General features: G+C 36.4%; 1 protein-coding gene across 8 annotated transcripts in view; it reads left to right on the top strand.

The window, feature by feature from the left end:
• Positions 1–23078, top strand: part of PHF21A (PHD finger protein 21A) — a 140661-nt gene that overhangs the window by 36659 nt on the left and 80924 nt on the right. For 6 of the 8 annotated variants that reach the window (XM_064512647.1, XM_064512646.1, XM_064512649.1 and 3 more), the window contains 3 exons: positions 1414–1548; positions 6094–6126; positions 8295–8381. In XM_064512647.1, the coding sequence (XP_064368717.1) occupies positions 1495–1548; positions 6094–6126; positions 8295–8381 (174 nt within the window). In that variant the 5' untranslated portion in view covers positions 1414–1494. The remainder of the gene's footprint in view (positions 1–1413; positions 1549–6093; positions 6127–8294; positions 8382–23078) is intronic. The other 2 variants (XM_064512650.1, XM_026107499.2) reach the window with 1 other exon arrangement.

Genomic DNA, 23078 nt, shown 5'->3' with positions numbered 1-23078 from the left:
AAGGTCATTCCAGTGTTGAGTAGAAAGTCTGATTAGGCCTTTGTTATTTAAATATGGAAATTTACGCTAACAGCAGGCAACATTGAAAAAAGAATGAATTTAAATATCATGCTTTTTAAATATCCTTTATACTCTTTTCTTTTCGTAACTTGGTTCTGTTTGGACAGAAAAACAAGACTAAGAACTGTGAAACTTACTTGGGTTGTTTGCACAAGTCCATAGACTTGTCCAACTCTTCAGTTTGCCATAGCGGGACGATGTTAGACGATGTTCAAATAAAATTCTCTAACTTAAGAGAATGTTCTCTCTTTGCAGCCTACGTGTCTAATCTATACTAAATTGTCAGTATCCTTTTGAAAACAGCAAAGCTGTGTTATGAATGCCTCTGAGCTGGCTATAATACCTGTTCAATAATTTGTGAGCAAATTAAAAAAAAAAAAAATCTGAACTACTTTAACACTTGTGATTCCTTAATGTCTGATGTGGTAAAAATGACTGGAAAGATTGCTATATAGTGTTTCCTGAAGGATTTTATGTGTATGTATTGATAGATATTTTTCATCCAATTTTTACACAGGTTCCTTTGTGTTTTGAGCATATGGGACAAAGACAGGAATCTTAATCCTGTCTCAGAAGTGGATACTTTTAACATATTTGTGAAAAAAATTCTCTTGTCCAAATTCAAGGCTTTTAAAAGTATGGATGATAATACTTTTCTATGTCAGAGTTTAGGAGGATTAATTTGTTTGAAGTTCATGTCAAGATGGTAAACTCATACTTACTGGAATTCTACCTAGAAACAGTAAGGGATTTTAATGATTTTGAATAAATCTTATGCTTTATATCAGTCTTGTGTTTCTTCAAAATAGGTTCCAACTGAAAGGACTAACTCAGTGCAAACTTCAGGCAGTGTTTGTTACTACGTTACTGTTCTGTCAAATCACGTGCAGACCATCCCCTTTAAGAACAGCCCTAAAATATCAATGAATGTATGTTAATGTAATACATTCTGTTTAACAATTTACACTCCCATTTGGCTTGCGGAACTTTAGTCTGCAGAATATTTTCTCATCTACCCAGCTTTTTGAAACATTCTCAATAGTTAAATTTTGTAATTTAACATGCAACTGCAATAGGATATTGACAGGAAATAGTGGCCCACAAACTAAGATAAATGATAAAAATGTCAACTTTGGGGTATTGGAGAAGAAACAAATTTGGCTAAACTACTCCAAAGAATGCATTCTGTGCAGAGCTTAGTTAGATTTCTTGTGTCCAAGGATCATTTGTGTTTAGCCTAGGAAGCTGCAGTAGAATGTAATTCACTACTGTATTCCTGCTCTGTTATACTCATTTGTTCTTAACTGACTTCTGTGTTTCGCTACCTAAAGCAAAGCCTTTATTTTTCTATAGCGCCTGTGCAAAGAGGAAACCAGAAACTAAAGGCACTGGAATTAGCAAAGGGACATCTAGAGAAAGTGGAGAAGGCAGAGAATGGAGCTGCAGACTCTACAGGAGGCTTTGAAAGTGGAAATTCAGGTTCACCAGGTAATTTTTCTTGTTTTACTTTTAAATAATAGCAATAGGGGTCATGTACAGTAATAATTGCTTTAAGTATGAAATTGCTTTAGAATTGTATACGCTCTTCATTTTGACCCCACCACCTGTTGTTTTTAGGAAATGTGAAAAATCTACATTTCAAGGTGTGTATTTTTATTTTACTTTTTATTCTTTAGCATTCACAAAACTTTCCAAATTCGGTATTCAGCAGCTTCTGGCTGGAAAATTTTTGTGAGTTCTAAACCCGTCTTCAATACTTGGTTGGGAATAGAAAGACATGGAGGAGGAACTTCCCAAGTGAAATGTGTATAATGCTAATTAGACTTATATGATGCTTCTCCTCTAGAGTGTCTTTTGCTTTAGTGTCTCTCTTTTTGATAGTAACTATATCCTTTTGCTACCCAAAATGTTGTAGTGCTTGAGCTCAGAAATTTTTTACATCTTGGGTATTTTACTGGCAGTCTGTCCAATGTTACATGGCAGTAGAGTTGTGGTTTGCCATTCCATTATGATAAAAATGAGAATTTTTAAAAAGATGAATCAAGTACAATATAGCAAAATGTTTATTAAAGAATCTTGAAATAAAATTGTCACAGCCGTAAATAGAGAGTAAATGCCATCTTGCTATGTTAGGTTTATATTAGTGAAGCCTTTTCTAAAGGCAGTTCTCCAAGTATTTCTGTAGGGCATTTGAAATTCACAACTGTTACACACATGGATAAAGGAAATATATGTTGAGTTACACTGATTAGTTTTGCAAATTTGGAAAATGTTTAGACAAGTCATCGGTTAACTTGGGAGAAAATGTTCAAGATGGTTTGTTCATTAGCTGCTACAATGAGTGAGCATAGTGCAAGAAATTGTGTAGGTGGATTAGTAAAGCAATGTAAGTTAGTAAAGTTATGGCTGCGTTAACAAAGATGCAACTCTCAGCTAGGGAGAAAAACTTGAAAAGGCCCAAGATGAGTTCCTAGAACTACAGATAAGTATTGTGCTCTCCTCAAAACCTCCAAGGCACTTGTCTTCAAAACTTAATAAAGCTTTGTTATGGGGGTAATGAAATTACTAAATTACCCAAGGCATTGCTGCAGGCTTTAAAATGTTTAAGGCCCGTAAGTATTTCTTGAAGTATTATCTGCTATATGGTGATCAGAATGCTAGTCTCGTGTTTGTATAACAACATTTATTTCTTATGTGTATCTCTACTCCTTTCCTAAACTAACAAAAATTTTAAGACCACAAATTTTGAATAAGCTTTAGCGTCTGTTCATATGATGATGAGGAAGAGAGATGGAGGCTGGAAAACTTTCCAGAAGACTTCGCCCCACACCAGATTCAGGGTTTTTTGGTCCCCTTTGCCTGTGCTTTTCCCCAGCCCTCATCAAAAATGCACTCTGCACTTAAGTCAACTTTAATTAAATTTGGGTTTAGTTGGTGAAACTAGACAAGCCATTATATTAGAAAGTTGTTTTAAGATCCTATCTATTCCCATTACTGTGGTTAAGAACAAGTCTAAACTTTTACAGTGGAAAATAACACTTACAGCAGCATATCTAGTGCTTCAGTAAACTTTCCTTGAACCATATGTTAGTTGTTACTGCTGTGCTCCTCAAATGGCCAATGATAGAAATATAAACTGTTTTTTGGCCCTAAAAAAGTTCTTAAAATAGAATGCTTGAACTGCATGTTTTTTAATTTTGTAATTTAAAGGGGTACAATGTAGCCTTTCTTAAGGCGGTACTGTAGGAGTTCTGGAGAACTGTCCCACTTAGCTGCTTTTACTTCTTTTCTTTTTTTTTTTTTTTTTTCTTTCTCCCCCACCCCGGACTCTTTCAACAGCTTGCCAAGACTGTATGAAACTCATGCTTTGTCCTCTTCTTGTAACTGGTGGACAGGCGTATGTGTGTATGTGATGAATGTACTGAGTTCAACTCTTCACTGTGCAAGCCCAGCCTCTTAGCCTCCTGATGCAGCATCTCACTTGTCACAACTGTTTACATAGTAACAGAAAATGATACTCAGTGTGACTGCAATTTTTTTTTAATTTTTTTAATTTTTTTTGTAGAAAAGCTCCTTGTTTCCTGCCTCTTCCAGTTCACCTTCGGAATTCTGCCTGGAGTTTTAATACTACCTCTTTGGCAGTGTGTAGCTTAAACTACCAGTGAGGACCCAAAGGAGTTGTTTAGTTGTTTAGGATTTAGAGAAGCTGCTACTTCTTGTTTTGCTTAGATGATCGAAGAACCTTCCCTAAATAAATTCTGACCAGGTCACTTGATAATCAGAGTGTAACTGGAATACTTAAATATCTTCCATGGCCAGGCGATATTGCTCATTGTGAGAGGAGAGCTGCATCAAATCTAACTAAGTAGTGCATTCTGCTACTGTGTTGACTTAATTAAGGTTATTTTGAAACAGTCTGCTTCTCATAGTTTCAATTGCAAGAGGTGTTAGAGGAGTTATATTTAGCTTTCCTCACAGAGGAGAGTTGGGCTATATGGATGACTCTTGGAGACGATGGGGAGAAAAGAACCTAAAACATCCTTTTCCTTCTCTCTTCTCTTAGGGAAAAAAAGCAGTATGTTTTAAAATATCTTAAATTTAGCTTGTGTTTGGGGTTAGTGTGAAAGAACTTTTTTAATGATTGGATGATGCAGTATTGTGTGATCCATAAATTTAGCAATATATCGTGAACAGTTTACAGTCACTGGCTGGATTGTCTTGTGACTAAATCTGTACAAGAACTTTGTATGTATAAAAGCTAATGGATTTGTTTGTCAAACTCTGATGTGGCAGAAAGCACTGAGGAAAAATAAGCTAAGCGCATGGCTAACGTGGCACCTCTGCTCCCATGACACTGAATAACTGTATGGTGAAATGATGAAATTCAGTGTAGATAAATGGTAAGCGATGCATCTTAGAAACAATCCCAGCCTTACATATGCAATACAGGCTGTGAATTAGCTATTAGGTTGGAGGAAGGAGTTCTTGTGATACAGAGATGTGGAGTACTTGAATGTTACATGCAGTTTTAATCCCTTTGTCTCCAAATGGTAGAGAAGAGCTAGAGAAGTACTGGGAAAAGTGCTAAGGATGAACAAAGCAGTGGAATGAGTTGTGCTTGAGAAGACTTTGAAGAAGAGATGGCTGATGGAGAATGACAGATGTGGGAAAAAATGCGGTATGAGCAAGGAGAGTAGACAGGCAGTCAAGAATGATTTTCTGTATTTGCCCCTAATGCTGATGTTGTTAGGGGGCAGGTTCAAAAGGTCCTTTTGCATAGATTACTGTAGTTAACCTGGGAGCATATTATCACAGAATTTTGGGTGTATTCCTGAGTTCAAAAATGGGAGAAAAGTTTGTTACTAGGTATTAAACTTATGATATAATCTTTGAAGACATCTGAGAAGTAGATTTCTGGAAGATGGGAAGTAACACTCTATACTTGTCCAGCACTCATACTGATGCCTATTTGTTTGCTATTGGCTAGTACTGGAAAGAGGGTACTAGAGCAGATAAAACTGCTCTGACTCGGAACTACCTTTGTATTTTGCTTTTTCTGATTAACACCACTTTTAGGATGTGAAATAAAACTTAACTGGCAATAATTAACTGGCAAAGACTAAATTCTCTGATCAGTATTAATGCAGGTGGAATGAAACATATATATTTTGCTTGTTTCTTATCCTTGCTTTTCTTCACTCCTTTTCCCTAATCTGCTGAGAAAATGGAGAAGAAAGTACAAGCTTTGCCATGTCTCCTTCTCACATGCAGAGAACAATGTAATGTGATGAATAAACCTGTCAGCAATCAAAACAGAAATTAGGATTCTTTGTTTACCTTGCTTCTTCATTCTGGGCTCTGGTTTTCTTTGGTGACAGCCAGATAACTTTTTCCTTACTTAGCAATAGAGACAGCATCCTCCTGCAGCTGCCTGAAGGAAGCGACGGAGGAAGAATAGTGAATGGTAACCATCTGTCTGCTTTCCCTCGGATGTGGAGGGCATCCCTTCTGTGATGATCTCAATCTCTCTGACTGAGGGAGGAAAGTGGCAGAGATACTTCTGAACATGGGTCTTCCATGCGGTATCAGCCAAGCCAACACACAGGCAATCCCTTAGTACTTGAAATGTTCTGTGCTTGAAAATACAAACAGCTTTTGTGTCCAAAGTGGTTCTCTGTGTTTTGTTTCTTGTGACTGCAAGCAAAGAAGGCAGCAGTTCTAGAGGACACACAGCTATTAGATTAGCTTACCCAGCTGGTTTGAATTGTCCTTAAAAGGAATCACTTGTTCCAGAACTGTTTAGGAGAAGGAACAAAAGTGATATGTTAGTGTGATAGTTTCACTACATTAGTAATAATGTGTTTCGAAATTATATAATGTTGGATTCCTTATGGGTTAGGTCTTACTATTAAAAATGCTGTAAACTGCATATTTTTTTTGTATAAAAGCCTTCCAGAAGTGTTGAATTTCAGACTGTTCAATAAGATCCTTAATGAAAATCTTCACTGTATTGTTGTATCTCTCTCTTTCTAGAAATTGGTTGCCCAAATGAAGCAAGATCCGCAGGTAACTATATATTTCTTTTTATATTGCATTATTTACCCTTAAAATGTAGAAAATAGCATTGCATAGAGCTTGAGAAGTTTCTTCATGTTCTCTTATGTTAATATAGTGTTTAGAGGAAAACTGTTATAAACAATTCTTTAAGCAATGACAGTTGGATAGTTAAGAACCTGTTAGCTTATGGAGCCTTTCACTTCATGTTCCTGGTTGTTTAAATCAAGCAACCCTTGCTTGATTATGGTTATCATGTAATTCAAGTATGAAGTAGAAGCAAGGTTCTTATTCTAACAGAAGTGTCTCTTTATAAAAATAGCCATTAGAATGTGCTTCCTTTTTTTTCTTTTCTTTTTTTTTTTTGAGTACTAGAAGGTTCACTAGAAGTTATACTAGACACCAGATCCTCTTTCCAATAGTTGTTGTCCAAATAAAGAATGTCATTTAAGGCTGTGTTTGGGTTGCCTATCCTACAACTTCATACAACTTCAGCATTGTAATGTCTAAAAAGTGGGTTTTTGGCCTCAGTATGTTTCAGAGCTGCTGAAGCTAGATAACTGGGCTCCTTGTGTAGACAGAAGTCACCCCTTTCCCAGTGACTGTGTAAGGAGACTGGATTATCTTGTACAGCAATTAAGCACTCCATTTTGCTCAGTGGGGAGCTACCTGGAGTTTTCCAATGAGTCTGAAATGTTGAGTGTAGGGATAAAGGCACCTCACTTGGGGCTTGCTGTTAAATGCTTCCACCCAAAATACTAAATGCCCTGTGGGTGGTGGGGTTTTTTTGTTTGGTTGGTTGGGGGGGTATTTTTGTTTTTTGGGTTTTTTTTTTGTGTTTTTGTTTGTTTGTTTTGTTTGTTTGTTTTGGTTTGGTTTTTTGGGTTTTGTTTTGGTTTTTTGGTTTTTTTTGTTTGGAAGGTCTGTTGTTCTTACTTGCTGGGCAGGTCCTCTAGCAATTAGCCTGTAGAGTTTGCTTTCTGTTCATGTCTGTTGAAAAACAGATCCTGCCGCAAGCAGGAATGCGGAGTTCATGGAGCCAGGAAGAATAAATCGAAAGGGAGCCAGACAGACTAGTGTGAAGAGATTCCTTAATGGAGGATCCAGCATTCTGGTCCCTGCTTCCAATGCCCTAAATTCATTTTTATCCTGGATTATTAAGTGGAATGTGGAAGAAGGGAGAACGACTGGTCAATATTTGGCTTTGCTAAAATTGTGTGTATATTGGAGAAGACTAGCTACAAGTAACGAGTTAGGTTTATAACACGTTTCAAAATTGTATGGAGGAATATAAACATAGGGAAGCTTTCTTCAGCATGAAGTAGCAATATTAGTCTTATGTTTTAATATTTCATGTAGCACAATAAACCTGTGTGATCCTTTCTAGTAATGATGTGTGTTTACTAGTGTAAAGAGTTTACAGCATAGATAAGAGCAAATAAAATGGAGGAAGTGAAAAATGCAGGGAACTTTGCTTCCTTGTCATATTTTCTGCAGAGCTTCACAGACTTTAAACTGAATGCAAAACTTTTTTCTTTGAATAAAAAATAAATAGTCTTGCTAAAAACTGTGTTCTATCTGCATCTTTATAGTGATGTTTATGGCTTTCAAAATCTTAAAGTGCTTTTGTAAGCAAAGTACTGACATGAATGATGCACTAAGGCAGATGTAATTCTCTTAAATGTAGGCTAAGGCCTAAAAATACATGGAAATGAAGATTTAGATACATTTTGTTTCATTTGGTGTGTATGTCAATAAAGATTTAATAGCTATAGTGTTGATATTGTACACAGTTAAAACTGCTGCCTTTGCATAAGTAGCAGAGGTGAGAGTGCCTTAGGTAGCACCCTATTGTATACTGTATAATACTATTGTATTATATATTAACTAACCTTTCCCTTATTTGAGTTGTAAACGTAATGAAAAGTATAAATGCACTTTATATTGTGGTAAGCACTGATGGATGTTTTAATAAAGTCCTAATTTCAAACTGAGCTGTCTCTCTTTGAGTGCTAGAAGGATCCTCTGACAACTGTTGCACTCAGTGACTTGAGTAAGGCTTTGTTGAGCCACTTGAATTTTATTGGCTGTACATCCAGAGGTGCTGTATTTGTAGTACATTATGCAAAAAACCTTCCTGCTACTACTCTGTGTTAACAAATGGAATATCTTTCTCACAGATATTTTTTCTTTCTAATCAGAACGCTGATTTGAAGAAACAGCTTCATGAACTTCAAGCCAAAATCACAGCTCTGAGTGAGAAACAGGTAGGGAAACAGAGATGTATTTTTAACACACTGTTCCAAAGATATGTCTTTTCCCAGCTTCCAGGAGAGCTGCTAAATTTTTTTGTGTGCGAAAATACGTGTGGGCAACCAGACATCTCGGGTTTTTGTTTAATTTCTCATAACAAAAAATAGGATGGACTATTGCAAGTCCATTAAATAAGCAACTAGTATAATCTGCGGAAGTGCAACAAAAATTTTTCTCGTTTTGAAACTAATGCCTTAAGTTAAATAAGGGAGCTGGGAAAATGGTTGAATTTTGCACTCACTTTATTATTATTTTGAAACTTATTCTAAACCAAAACACTCTGGTTTAGGCAAATCTTATGATTCTATTTTAGTTGGTCCACACTGCATGCTAGATGAGTACTTCTGAATTTTTCTTTGCATCTAGGCCAACTAAGTACATATCAGTTATGGGTACCTATAAAAAATTTGGAGATTAGTTGTACAGCTGACTTCCATTGTGTCTTTTTACTGTGATGCATTACACCACAATAGTCTCACGTTTGCTGTTTGGTAGGAATTATCCCTGACAGGTCCAAAGTATCAATAATAATTACAACTGGATGCTTCATAGAAAGTCAGTGTAACTGGAAGATGTGTCTTGTGGGCAACTGGAAGAAAAATAAGTAGCACTGAGCAAGCTGAAAACTTATTCTCACATTTGTTTAAAAAAGGAGAGAAAAAAAAGGGCATACACAGAAATCCCCCCCCCCCCCCCCAAACTAAACTAAATTAGCAGTCCCCGTTGCTGTTGTGTCAATAACTGAATCAAATTAAGTTGGTCACTGGGGTCAGTAGTTAACACCTTTGAAGAAGGGAAGGATTTTGGAACATGTGCGTAAGTAAGAATGTAACAATGCATCAGTGTCTTGTCTGATAGATACCTGAATTTGTCTGTTGTTATCTGAGTGTGCTGTTTTGAGAATTACCCTTTTCCAGGCTAAAAGAACTGTGTGTTTTCCAAGGAAAGGAGTAGACTCTTTTTAACCTTTATCTAGAAATTTAGTTTACTAAAAAATTATGGTACATTTTAGTAGTGGAACAATGAGTCAAGGAAAGAACATATAAGGATAAAAAAGAAAATATTTTTTTAATGAGAATACTAATTCAACAAAAACTGAGGTTTTGCTCTTGTGATGGTATGCCTCTCTTGAAGATGATTTGTTCTCTAAAACCAGCATGAACCTCTGCATGTGGCTATGTCTCACAGCAAGCAGCTTCAGATTTCTTTGGTTAGCGCTGGAAGCCCATGATAACTTCAAAATTAGCTTGCCTTGATGCCACAAAGCAAGTTATATTGACTACCAGCTCATCAGCGGGAGTGGGCAGTGAGATAGTGAGTGGAAGGCAAGAAAGAACTTGAAGTTCAGAAAAAAATAAATATATCATATTGTAAGTTTTGAACTTTGATTTATAACTTTTTAAAGTTATGTTATAAAATACACATTAGTATAGATACTGCTTTAAATAAGCAATCTCCAGCAACACAGCTCTATCTTTTCTGCTGAAAATTGCAGCTCAAAATGGTAAAAAGCACACTTGTTCATGGGTTGAACATGAGCTGTGCTCCCAAAAGATTTTGAAAAACAAGGGTTTTTTTTTGTTGTTTTCTGTTTTTTGTTTTTTTACTTGCCATAGAGAGAATACAGTAAATACAAAGTCACAATACAGTTTCCTCCTCCATAGTTTTATGGCTTTGATTCTCTATAGAAGAGTGAACTTTCTATCACTGTCAGTCAAAGTTTAAATACTTTAAATTACTTTAATAAATTTGCCATTGGACCACAGAGCTGCCGGTCTCCCACATAATGTTGTTAAAGCAGTATGGCTGCTAAAATGCAATGATCATGGTGAAAGTGTGTTCCAGAAAAAAGAAAACTTCCCAATGTAGAGAAATGCTGTCTACCTCTTGTTTGTAGGAGTCTGTATAGAGAGCTGTGGCTTGGCAGTGCAAAGTTAAGCAGCATGTTAGAGACTAATCCCTGTACTTTTTAAGGAAGCCTTTATTCCTGCTCTTGATTTAACTTCTTTTGTAGGAAAAATTGTTATTATCAGTTGTTTTATGGGGAGAATATCATCCAACAATATGATCTGAACAGAGGAAGGAAAATGAGCAATTTTGCTTTGTAAATAATGTCTTATATTGTCCAGTGCATTTCTTGAAAGAAGAGTGCAGCATGTGTTATCTATAGTCTTGTTTAGAACTCACTCAGTGCTCTTGGTGCCCAGTCTCCAATGAATTAACTCTGAGGGCCTAACACTTGCACCGTGGACAGCTATGAGAGGCAGTTTACCTGAAATATCATTAATGAATGCTACTATTCCATTCTTAACTTACTGTCATAATTGTCATTGCTTCATCAGCTTTTAATGAAGTGAGAACTACAAAAGTTCCAGCCTGTGTGAAGTCTCTGCTCTGGGAGTGTGGAACGGAGCTGAGACCCTGGTGTTACGGAAACAGAATGTTGAAATATTTCTGGTTTCTGAAATGTACCCTTTTTCTTTGCTCTTTTATTTAATGAAGTTGCATGACAACTTGTAGTGCAAGAACCAAGTCAGTGGTAGCTTTGCTAAAAGCTTTTAGTTCCTTTAGGATTTCTCTCCCTTTCTGAGGCATTGTGAGAGTAGCGCTGGAACTTGCTGCCAGTTGCTGCAATGATTCACAGTGGCTTAGGCTTCTTGCTGAGAATTAATAATGACAGCTCTGTTCAGAAGTTTGTGCAGTTGAAGAGATCTGGCACACTACAAGGAGAAAGCAAGTAGGCTGTGCTGTGTGTAGGTTCAAACCTAGAGAAACTTGTTAGCTGATGCAGAGCTAAACTGTTACAGCACAAGATATGTCATATTTATACAGTTTTTGAAAATTCGGAAGTGGTGAAAGTAAGTTTATTGATTTGTTTCACCTGAGAGATGTCGGAGCAATGTATGCAGCAGATTTTATTAATGTTACCTTACAGAAGAAAAACTTCAAAAAGAGAAAAAACTTACTTGAACATAATTATCATTTGAGGAGCAGTAAACATGAATCCTTTAGACAATTATTTTCCTCTAGTAGTATCTTTAAGTTATTACCTCTGAGTTCAAAGTTGTGCTTACTTTTTTCTTCTAATCTGGAGGCAGCAAGGTGAATTCAGTATAACAGTCTTGTTCCTCAGTTGTAAATGTCAGTCCTTCAGTTTGGAAATACTGAATATTTTGCTTTTAAAACTCGTTTCCTGATTCATTCTCCCTACCCCTCCTTTTTAATAAAGAAAAGTCAGGAGTAACTTCTTGCAGAACCTTTTTATTACCAAATGTAAACTTGGCTGGTAAATCTGAACTAATTCTGTTGCTGTACAGCTCTTTATTATTATTATTGTTTTTCATCCAATCTTGTTTTTGTGTCTTTGTAAGAAAATAATACAGTCTTTAGCACTCTGCCCTTCCCTTTGTGTTTTATAATATCTTCCCTTGGAATTCTGTTTTGTAGAGGTTTATCCATGATTGCCTGTGTACCATTCAGTTTTTGTCTGGGTTAAATATACCCTTTATAGTAAAAACATAAGAACTTATTCTTAAACTGTTGCTAAATTCCCTTATGAAACATGAGCTTTTTCTTTTCTTTTCTTTCTTTTTTTCTTTTTTTTTTTTTTTTGATGAGGCGAGGTTGTCACCAGTGACTCCTATGGAAAGGCTGAGCTAGAGCAGGGCTAACAGAGGAGAATGATATCAGACCTTCAAGTAACACCTTTTTCCCACCTCTTTCCCTCCACAGTCAATTAAAAATAATAAAATGCTCTTGCAGATATATCTTCACTCACTATGTATCACAACAGTACTTTTTTCCAGTGGCAAGGAAGAGATCATGCTTATTTGACTAAAAAAAAAAAAAAATCAAGAAGTAGGCAGCAAACAAATGTACTAGCTTTTTAGCAATATCTTGTCAAAAACAGAGCATTTCCTACATCTGTGTTTATCACAATTTCTTGGAAAAATTGGAGCAACATTCTGTCTTTAAATGGAGGAGAAAGCTTACAGGAACAGAATCTTTTGACCTTATAGCGAAGAGGTGACAGTGATATGTATATACCAAAGAAATCACATAACTCTTTCCTTCTATTTGAAAATAAATTGAAAATGCCTCCTATTGTAGTTAAGTTGCAATGAAATTCATTTAATCTTCAAGAAAATAGTAAGCCTTGTGAAAACTGGAATTGTATTGTGATACACTTGCTCTGATGTGGAAAGAATAAAGTGAATCCCTTTACATAAGCCTCAAAGTCCATGTTGTTCCTTGGAAGTTTCTTGGAGTAGTCTGTCTGATATTTTGAGGCACATAATATTTGATTTTTAAGTGCTAAATACACTTAGAGGAAAAAATACTCAAAAACAGTTGCTAGCTTCGGAATGCTTGTGTTTTTATTTTTCATGAAAATTAAGTTTTAACATATTTTGCTGTGGAGACTAGTTAGTTGAAATCTGTAGAAGTAGAATATCACCAGATGAAACATGCACTGGAAAATCAAGATAGTCTGTATTATCACAAATGGGCATTATGGATAGGCAAATCTACTGACTCCTGCTTGTATTTAAAGTTTACAGCAAATTGGGGTTGTTCAGTTTATTTTACATTTTGTATGCTCAGGGTAAGACTCCATTTAACTTTGCCACTAAATAGCAAGTAATGGGGAAAGGGGGGGCTTTTGGAGGTAGGAAAGAATGGTAGTGTAGTTTAACCATGGTTTTGTATAGTTGAATGAATATAAACCTGTGGTTTAGACTGCAAAAGGAAACTTGTTATTTAAGTCTTCAAAATTGTCAGAAATAGGATTAAGCATTAACGTTGCTATATTTATTATGAGTACTTTAACTGAATAATAAAAAGATTGATGATGTGCATAAATGCATCCTGTGAATTTGTTCTTCCTGAATACTTGTCATCCAGTAAAGGTGATTTTTTCATGGAGCCTTCTTGAACACATTATCTGCAAATTATACCCAAAAAGTGTTCCTTTGTATTCTGTGAGGGTGAAAGCCTGTGCTTTGGTGAAAAGAAAGTAAGCACAAGAAAGTTAGAGAACAGGAGGGAACTTGCTACAGTTACCAGGGAGGAAAGAACAGTTATAAACAATCCAGAAGTATTTTTAAGAAGATATGCAGGTTCAGAAATTCATAAGGCACTCTCATTGGTCTTGGTATCCTTAACACTTTGGGTATTTCAGAAAAACATTGGTGCTGCAAGCTAAAATAAGCAAGTAGTAATGAGAACTTCCACACATTTGTGTTGTGTTTTACAGAAACTTCAAATTGCTTTAGTGCCTGTGTGTTGTAGCTGTCTGTTGAAAACCATGAGAATTGTAGGTATTCAAAATCTGATAAAAAATGAAGTCGCTCACTTCGCACTCTTGTCAATTTTGCCCTGAGTTGCTAATCCCTCTTCTCCCCAAGCTCAGTCAAGGGCATATTAAAATGCCAATTATTCTGTGACTAATGGAGGAAGTGTACAAATGGGCTGTATGAATGTGTAGTAACTAATAACTTGAGGCAGAGGATGCTTAATTTCAATTCCAGTTGTTTGTTTATCCAGATCTGTGCCTAATGATAAACACCTATCTTATTTACTCTAAATAAATGACCTGAATGATAAAGATATGCTAGTTTCCATGTAATCATAGGCAATCATTTGTGCAAACTGTTTATAAAACAGTCTTGAAACATGTGAAAAACAATTTTGCACCTTCCCAGAGTTTGGTTTTAATGGTAAAACTCTATAGTGATACATTTAGCTCAGCCTCCTCCCAGAACTGACTTTCTGTAGATTACCTTCTTAGATGGGTTGGAGTAGTCACTCATCTTTCTTGTCAAAAAATACATTCCTCTTAAATTATTAGTCCACCTATATATAAACTGCTTCTGTGAATCATGAAAACTTTTCTAACCCTCTAATCAATGTGAGCAGCACCTGTTTAGAAGGTGAGTTTTGAGAGATCTGTATGAGCTTACTTATATTAATCTTTGGTATTTATTTAATTTGCATCCAGTTATTGTGTGGAAATGTGAATATAATGGCTTCTCATTAAGTCATCATTTTCCATATTCTCAAGATATACCAACTGAAACAATTTCCCAATGTTGTACAGGTGATTGCAGATAGGCAAAGTGCATGCATCTCTCCCTGCTGCCTCTTTTGCCCTGAACTGTTCTGCAAAACTGACGTTATAATCATTTGCATGTGATGATTGAAATATTGCTAATCTTTCTCAGACTTTTCGTAATACTAAATCTTGATGAAACCCATACTTGCATCTAAACTTGGATTTCTCATTCTCTTTTTAATATAACTTCACTAAAATGTCTTATCATTGGTTTGTGAAGTTAATTTTTTGCCTATCTAATATGCCATTACAGAGATTAGCATCAGAGTGACTTAATTTAGGGAACACAAATGAGGGTTTCATTATAACATTAAAAAAAAAAAAAGAAAAAAGCTCCACACCTTCCCCCTGCTAGCCCTTCCTTTAGCAATGATTTCCTTGATCTGCTGTGCTTTTTTTCTTTTTCTTTTTCTTTTTTTTTTAACTCATGCTTTGTTTAAGTCAGGACTGAATGCAGCTGGAGAACTTTTTTGAACTGAGCCTAGCTGGATGCATCTTTTGTCGTCATATAAGCCAGGGCAAATCTCCGAAACAAACTCCTCTGCTTAAAAAGCAACTTTCTAGATAGCGAATGGGCAGTTAATCTACAGCACTTCAATGAAAATACCACGCTGATGGTGAGAGTTGGTTATTAGTCACTCCTGCATGTTTTGACTTGCTGGGGAACATCACCCATTAGTAGTTATTTCAGGGCTGTACTATGCCCTTCTATACTTGGAGGAAAAGTGGGAGGAAAATCAGATTGTGATGACTAGGATTTGTGACCGTCTTCCTCTTGATGCTTTGTATAGTGCCCTTAAATAATGGCACCGTAGTTGGGGGCTGTCAGGGGGAATTAAATCTACCAGTGAATTCTTACAAGAGAAAACAGGTTAAAACAACTCACTGTGTTAAACCAAATGCACAGTATAGAAATGGAAGTTGGAAGATATTCATATAGCTGTATTGTTGGTTTCCCACCTGAAATTGAAATCTCGTCACACTAGGTTACAGCCCTTTTGTGGGAACCCTTGGCCCAGGATAAATTTTACTGTGGGGATGTCTGATAATAGTTTAAGATATGCCTTGAATTTTTTGTGCAAGCCTGACTAGAGAGTAGTTCTGTGCCACAGTGACCATGCTGTTCGTGCCCCAGCTAGTAGAAATGAAGGTAGCTCAGGTGCGTCCATATGTGTATGTCCATGTTTTGTATTGTTCGTAGCTGTACAATACAAAATATGACTGCAGCTCATATTTTGTATTGTTACGTGAGAGAAGTGTGAGACAAAATAAGGTTTAGTATGTCGGTCAGCAGCAAAAGTGCATTCTCTTTATTCCCATGCTAATGTCTTCCATCACTGAAAAGTGCAATAAATCACTTGATGTGTGTTGGTCTGTAAAAATACTTTGATTTGTCTTTTGAGTAGACAGTAACTTTGAGTTCTAAACCCACCGTTCGGATCTGTGGAACTTGCTTGCAATGCTCCGTTCAGTGTGCCTCAGCAGAACAACTTCACAGTCAGAGGAAACAGTACTTTGATTTATTCCAGATGTATTAGTGTTAGAAGGGGAATGAAATCCAAGGATCTGCTTTTCAGAAGTCCTGTGTATCTTTAGTTCCTATTAAAGTCAAATGGAGTGGTTTGGTCCTCAGCTCTTCTGAAAACTGGGTCTAATTTTGGAAGGAAAAGAGGAAGAGAGCACATCTAATCTTGAGAATGTGTAGAATTGAGGCGGAAGCTTGTCTTGGCTGTTTGTTCTCTGGTGCCTAGGTTGCGTGATTTGGAAACAAGGTACTTCTGAGAGACTGGGCATTTTTGCCCAGCGAGCTACTGAATATATTACAATTATAAGCTGAAATAGTGAAGAATATCTTATTTAATGGAACTATAGCATGGACAAAACTGATGAACTGTCAGTACTAGGTAGTAGTTCCCAACATAAGTTAACCAGTCAGTTCAGCTCCCCTTGCTTATTTTTGAAAAGGACCAGGATGAATGCAATATATTACACTGTTTTCATAGTACCAATTTGGAATTGGGTTATGTTAATTTTATCGGCATTTACAAGTGGACCTGACATCCTTTGTGATGGCCACTGGACAAATAAAGAGGAGATCCTCCTTTTTTTGAAGTAATTAATAAGGAAGAGGATATACTGAGGAAAAGAGAGATGGCTAAATGCACATAAAACTTCTACAGGAGTTGGTTTCAGGGTTTTTGTTTTCTGTTTGGATAAATGTAGTCTGCCCTTAGTGGCCTGCTCTTTTCTTTTTTTTTTCTTCTGTTTTATTGGGGAGATTGTGATAGACTTGGGCCTTGAAGGACTTTAAGAGAAAACAAACCTTGAGGATTTGGGGAAAAAAAAACCCACTCAAAAAGAATACCCTTGATAGGGTTTCACTAAATCTCTGTGCTTTCCTTCCTATACAGACACCTTAAGCACCGAATGCAATCTTCATACTTGGGAAGCATCAGTGTTCACCGAAATTCTTGCTTGGTATATATTTTCTGTCCACAGAAATAATGAAGAGTATTTTGTTCAAATGTGGGTCAAGTAAATCAGTGCGAATTCTACTGTTCGTGGGCATTATATAGAATCACATTCTTTCAATATTATACTAATTTCTGGGGTGACTTTTTAGATGTTTGTTTTTACTTTTAGAAACTACAGGAAGCATGCGATCTCTTCGGGAAAGCAACTCTTTACCCTAGTGTTGCGTTGCAATAACTAGCCAGCAAAGACATCCGAGTGGGAGCTTTGCTGTTATGGAGGATAACTTTTGGAAGACAGATCATTTTTATCAGGTCCATTACCCTCTGAGGCTTCCTTGTTTCCTTCTCCCTGCTAAAGTTAATAAAAAACAGGATTGGTGTGCAAGGTACACTGCATTTCTTGGCTTTTCTCTCTTACCATAGCATGATAGGTAAGATTAGTCAGTAGGGAATGTGGAAATCTGATGGGAATTTTGTTGGAAGTTTAAATTATTATAGTTTAGTTGTATCAGGAGGTAGAGAAAAATGCTTACAAAGGATGAATGTGAGCCCAGGGGTATTGTTGCCTGTAGGATCAATAGAGGGGCTTTCGAAGAGGCAGTTCGGGCGAGGGAACCTAATTCTTCTGTGTTGCCTTTGTGAGAGCCCACCCCTTGCTCTATTAACTGTAGAGAAGATTATGCTTAAGTTAAATTCTGTGAGTTCATTACCTTTAACATTTCTGTGATCTTTTTTATGGAAAAGATTTCTTGTTCTGTTTCTTATTAATTGTGAGAAATTCTAAATATATTTTCACACTAGACATTTGAAAGCCCCCTTGAGTTGAGACAAGCATCTTTTCTTTGTCTTGTAATTCTGTCAAGGTTAGCTGAGGTGAATTAGAAACAGTTGAGTAGTTTTGACTTTATCACAGTTCCTTACCAAAATTTTGGCAGTATGTCATAATAAAGTGGATATTAGTATATAAAAGAGATGGACCAAGGCTACCATGTAGCAAGGAGAAATGAGCCAGCTTTTTCTTCATCTGATGAGTAAAACCTTAGTGATGGTGATCAGTAAGAGGGAAGGAGATGTGTGATGTAGCTTGTAGAAGGCAGAGCCTATTTACTCCCCCGCCCCCGAAAAAACATAGAAAATTATATTGGAAATCTACTAAGTAATTTGAATTTCTTCTAGAAATATGTTTCAGAGTTTATTAATGGCCTACAGAATACTGAGTGGCTATCCTTTTATTTTAGATTTCTGACAATTTAATGCTTGGCAGTCTTTGAGCCTGTAAAGTCTTGCTCAGTATTCATGTCCTCTCTTTAATCGTTTCTTCATTTTAGATTTAGTATGGCAGCTTTCAGAGCAGTACTTTGTTCTTTAGAGTTGCAACCAAGCCAGAGTGGTGTGGAAGTGCCTGATTATTGTGTCCACAACTTTTTACCGGCAAAAGTTCCACACACACCTTTGGGTTGATGGATTGACAAATACTTCAGTGATAGGCTTGGATAAAACCACATTCTTGAATTATCCTACTCATTTGGAACTTTTTTTTTGTATATCTCAAGAGACAGAAATAGTCCCATTCTCAGAATAAATCATCTGGGGGAAGCAGTTTTGCAACAACCCTGAGCTCTTAGCGCCTAAAATTTATCCACTGGGCAATTAAAACTGTTATGGCCTAAATGTACTGTGTTCTCTGTTCAAAACCTGAAAACAGAAGAAGCTTTTGATACCCTTCAATTTCTAAGGTTTTTCAAATGAGAATGGCTTTCCGGCAGTCTAAGATTCAGTTCTACCTGCCATATAAGAACTGCTTTCTCAACATCTTGTCTTCTGTAATATGCAAGAATTTGGCACTTGAAGGCTAGTTTGGTAAGGTGATTGTTCCATATGGTGAGACTCTCCAGAAGTGAGTTATTGCCATGCTTTAGTCCATTGAAACTGTCCACTTTGAAGGGATGAAAAGGAAAATATTGCTCTGTCTAAGATGTTACAATTAATTCTGCTACCTCAGACCAGGGCTGCTGCTTAAATAGCTTATGAAGAAAATGATCCATTGCAGGGGGTCTGGGTTTCATTTAAACGTCAGATAGGTTGTTACAAAGTGTGTGGGGTTTGTTTGTTTGTTTGTTTCTTTTAAGCCCAGAAAATTTATTCTACTGTTTAGAGAACTGAAAATTACTCCCTTTCAAAATTCTACCCTCTTGCTTAGATAGTTACCAAGGTACTGTCACTTGGAACTAACATTGGTTTTAAGTCTGCTTTTTAACATGGCTTTAGAAATTTAAGAAGTTACAATATAAAAGGATTTAGACACACACTATAAATCTTAAGTGGAGCAGATTCATTTTTACCAGATGTTAGGCTTCTTTTTTCAGAAGCAAATGAGACTAATTTGTATTTATAGATACAGATCTAAATGATTTGAAAGATTTCCGTCTTTAAGTGTAACTTAGTGTGTGTTAATTTCCTTTGAATGTTCATTTAGACATGACTATCACAAAATAGATTTGGAGTTTATAACATTTTTCATTATGGAAAACTGGCAAGAGACTGGATAATTTCTCCCAAATTACTTTTAAATGTATTCAAGTAGTTGCATAGCTTTTGACATAGTTTCAACAGTCAAGGATGAAATTTCTCCAAAGGTCTTCATTTTTGAGCAAAATAAAATACAGTTAGATGAGAAATTGAGTTATTACAAGTTGAATTTTGGTCTGTTAATGGAAAGATCTTTTGAAAGGATGTTTAGTTATGATACGAAGTTGTCTTTAAGAACTACGATATGAATTTGTATATCACTTCAGGTACTCACATATTCTCTACACACACATTCTCTGGATTCAGAGCTCTGTGTGTCTCTCGTTACAGGAGCTTTGGGTCAGGCGCTCAGAGTGTCAATTCATATTTTAAAGTCCAAGTAAGTATATCAGAAGAGTCCAATTAACTTTCAATATGAAGCCATTTTAATTGTTAGCCAGGTCCCTATTATTCTTGTTAGCATAATAATCTGGGGGCCTTTAAACCCCCTTATTTGAAGAACTGTAAAAAGAAAAAAAAAAAGCTTTCATTAAAAAAATTTTCATTTAAAAAAGCTCTTTAACCCAGAGAAATTGGTAATTAGAATGCAAACACCTCTGAACATTGCAAGAAGTCAAGAGGACACGGCAGCTATGGAGAAGCAGAATGGTCTGTCGGGCAGCCTCACCGGAGAGCTGGACAGTTCCCCAAGTCAAGTATTTTCTGAGGCCACCTAAGATTGCTGGATGTAATGTCAGTCATAAAACTAAAGCACTTACAAAAAGGAAAATAAATAGCCAAACATTTTTAGAAGCAGCTAAACTAACTGGGTTTAACTTGCTGATGCTCTATGATATGTTTTTTCCTGGACAAACCAAGTAAAAACTGCAGCTGATTCAGGGGGGTTTTGGGTAGTAAATGCATTGCTTGTATATTTTAGATTAAGGGAATGTATTGTGGTGGTAGCAATGGGTCAGGTTCTATGTCCCTAGACTTTAATTTCTCTGAACAGTGCATGGGCAATAGAGACTGGAAGAGTCAAAGTGTTAACTAAGATGGCCCCTCAGCAGTGGGGGTTTAAGTATGGCACTATGTGGCACATTAAGAGATTGTACCTGCTTATTTGTATACGGTAACGTCACATAGAACAACAATATGGCAATGGGAGGTTTAATTCCAAATATAATACATTGTTTTTTATATTTGAATAGTAAGAGACAGTATGTCTTAATATTCAAAAAAAGAGAGGGCATAACTTGAATTATTGCATTGTTTTTTATTCTGTTTTTTATTTTATTTTTATTTTTAAAATATAATCCTTGGGAATGAGAGTTAGTATTTATTAGGCTTGTACATCCTCTAAGATAATGAGGCGTGATCTCAGAACATCTTGATGCTAGTGTATAGTGCAAATTAAATAACCTATGTAGCACTTTTAGAAGGTAAAGAGTAAATAAACAGTATTTGCTCTTTCCTCTCTGTTCTTTATCTTATCTCTTTCTGCTCTACTAAGAGTGACATAATGCTTTTTACTCCAGAATTTCATAGTAGGTTTTCCATCAGCCAGATTCCGATACATAGAATTAAACTTGACATGTTTCTGTTAGAATCCTTGTGGGTTCCAAATTATACAAAATTTGTTTAAATGAAAATCACTGACCTATACAAAGCCTTACAGGTGATGGAATCATCTTCTTCATCCTCACAGTTTGTTTATTTACAACTTTAAAGGGTGGCTGTTTTGTTAGCTTCTAGAGTATATGTAATTTCTCTCTTCAGGAACATATTTTTAAACAACAAATGAGTTATGGCACTTAGCAGACAGTTAGCTTCCCTTCTGACCTCTTCTGAGTTAGCAGGAGACCTACTTAATTGACACACATAAAGTCATTTCATGCCTTAGCTTTCAAAAATATTTTAGTGGGTCAGATGTCTCCAAAATTTCATTACATCCGTTATTTGCCTTTAAAATATTAATGTACTGCTCATGCAATATGCTGATTAAGACAAGAAAATGCTGAGATAAAAAGTTTGTTTTACTTGTTACAGTACACAGTTTCTCCTTGCTTAGTTACACGTCTCAAACCATATTAAATATTCTAAGACCTCCTGACTTGAAGTCTGTTCTTTGAAAAGACAAGGTTTGACTAATTGATAGCATAATCTATCATAGATTTCTGTATGGGAGGAGAAGTGGGTTGTGGACTTAAATTTGGCCTCAACTGGGGGCATGCAAAGGGTGTGGGAGGGATGGTATTTTTGTTGTCACTGTTGTTTCTTTTTCCTATAGTTGTCCCTTCAACCCACAGGATGAGCTGACTGTGGTCTCTTGAACTTGGTGGGGAAGCCAGTAAATCTGTGAAAATGAAGCACTATTCCCCCCACCCCTTTCTTTTTCTGTCTTCTGAAATGCTTGCAAGAACTCTAGGAATCATGTATGACCATTTTAAGCAGAGATCCTTAGACATTATACAGGGCCTTAAGTTTCTTGTATTTTTAGTTTAATCATTTCTTAATATACAATAAAACCTGTTCTAAATTTGAACAAGAGAGAGGCTGTAAATTTCAGTGAGTCAGATAATCCTATTAAAGAAAATGGGCTAATTATTCTTGCATGTTTTTGGAAGTATATTGCTCTTCTGCAGGATAGTTTTTTTTGCTCAGTGTTTGTTACACTCACTTTCTTTGTGTGTTTGATGCAAGATGTTCATGTCAATCATTTATGTAGTAACCCATGACTCTTGGGTTTCCATTCATTAATATATTTTGAAAATTAGTTATATAAATGTATATAATTAGAGTTAAATTTTCCTCTAACAGTATCTTAGTAACAGTAGCAACTTTTAAGGCCACAAAGTAATGCAGGGCTCTCTTTAATAATCTTGGGCTCACTTGATAACTCTCCACTAAGACTCAGCGTAATTACTGCCACGTCAGACTGAAAGATGGATCCAATTAAGTTTGACCAGAATAGGGATAGGAGTGTATCTTTGAACCAAAGAGAACAGGAAGCTAGGACTGAGGAGGCCCTGGGGGGAGCCCTATTAGCAGCCGGTTCTGAGGAGAAAACTGAAACTAAGATTGATGTTGTGTTACTGGGGTGTTTTTTGTTGCCAGTAAGTCCAGACCCCAGGAGAAGGGGAGAGTTTGGATGTATGGTCTCTGTCCTTTCTTTGAAGACTTTGTAGGAGCTTGGGCCATTCTCTGCCTTTTGTCTGCCTTGCTGGAGGAGGAAGGGGGGGTGTTTCTAACCGCAGCTTAGTCTCCCATATTGAAAAAGTCATGACATCTAATACATACTGATACCAAGACAAGAGTGTACAGATTCTGGTGTACAGATTCAGATTAGAAGAGCAGCTACACCTGTAAATACTTTAAACCATTTAGAAAAGTTGTAGTACTGGTTGCTTATCTAACTTAGGTTTATGCAAAAGTTTTCCAGGATCCATTACTTTTTACATAACTCCCTTTAAGGAAAGCTGTCTAAGTGTGCTGTATGTGTTCCCACACCTCGTCCCTACTCTGACTACTGCTCCCTGGAGATAAAGTCGTCTTGC

Source organism: Dromaius novaehollandiae, chromosome 5, assembly GCF_036370855.1.
Source record: "Dromaius novaehollandiae isolate bDroNov1 chromosome 5, bDroNov1.hap1, whole genome shotgun sequence".
Taxonomy (NCBI): domain Eukaryota; kingdom Metazoa; phylum Chordata; class Aves; order Casuariiformes; family Dromaiidae; genus Dromaius; species Dromaius novaehollandiae.
The sequence above is the reverse complement of the archived record's forward strand: the minus strand, read 5'-3'. Positions and strand labels throughout refer to the sequence as shown.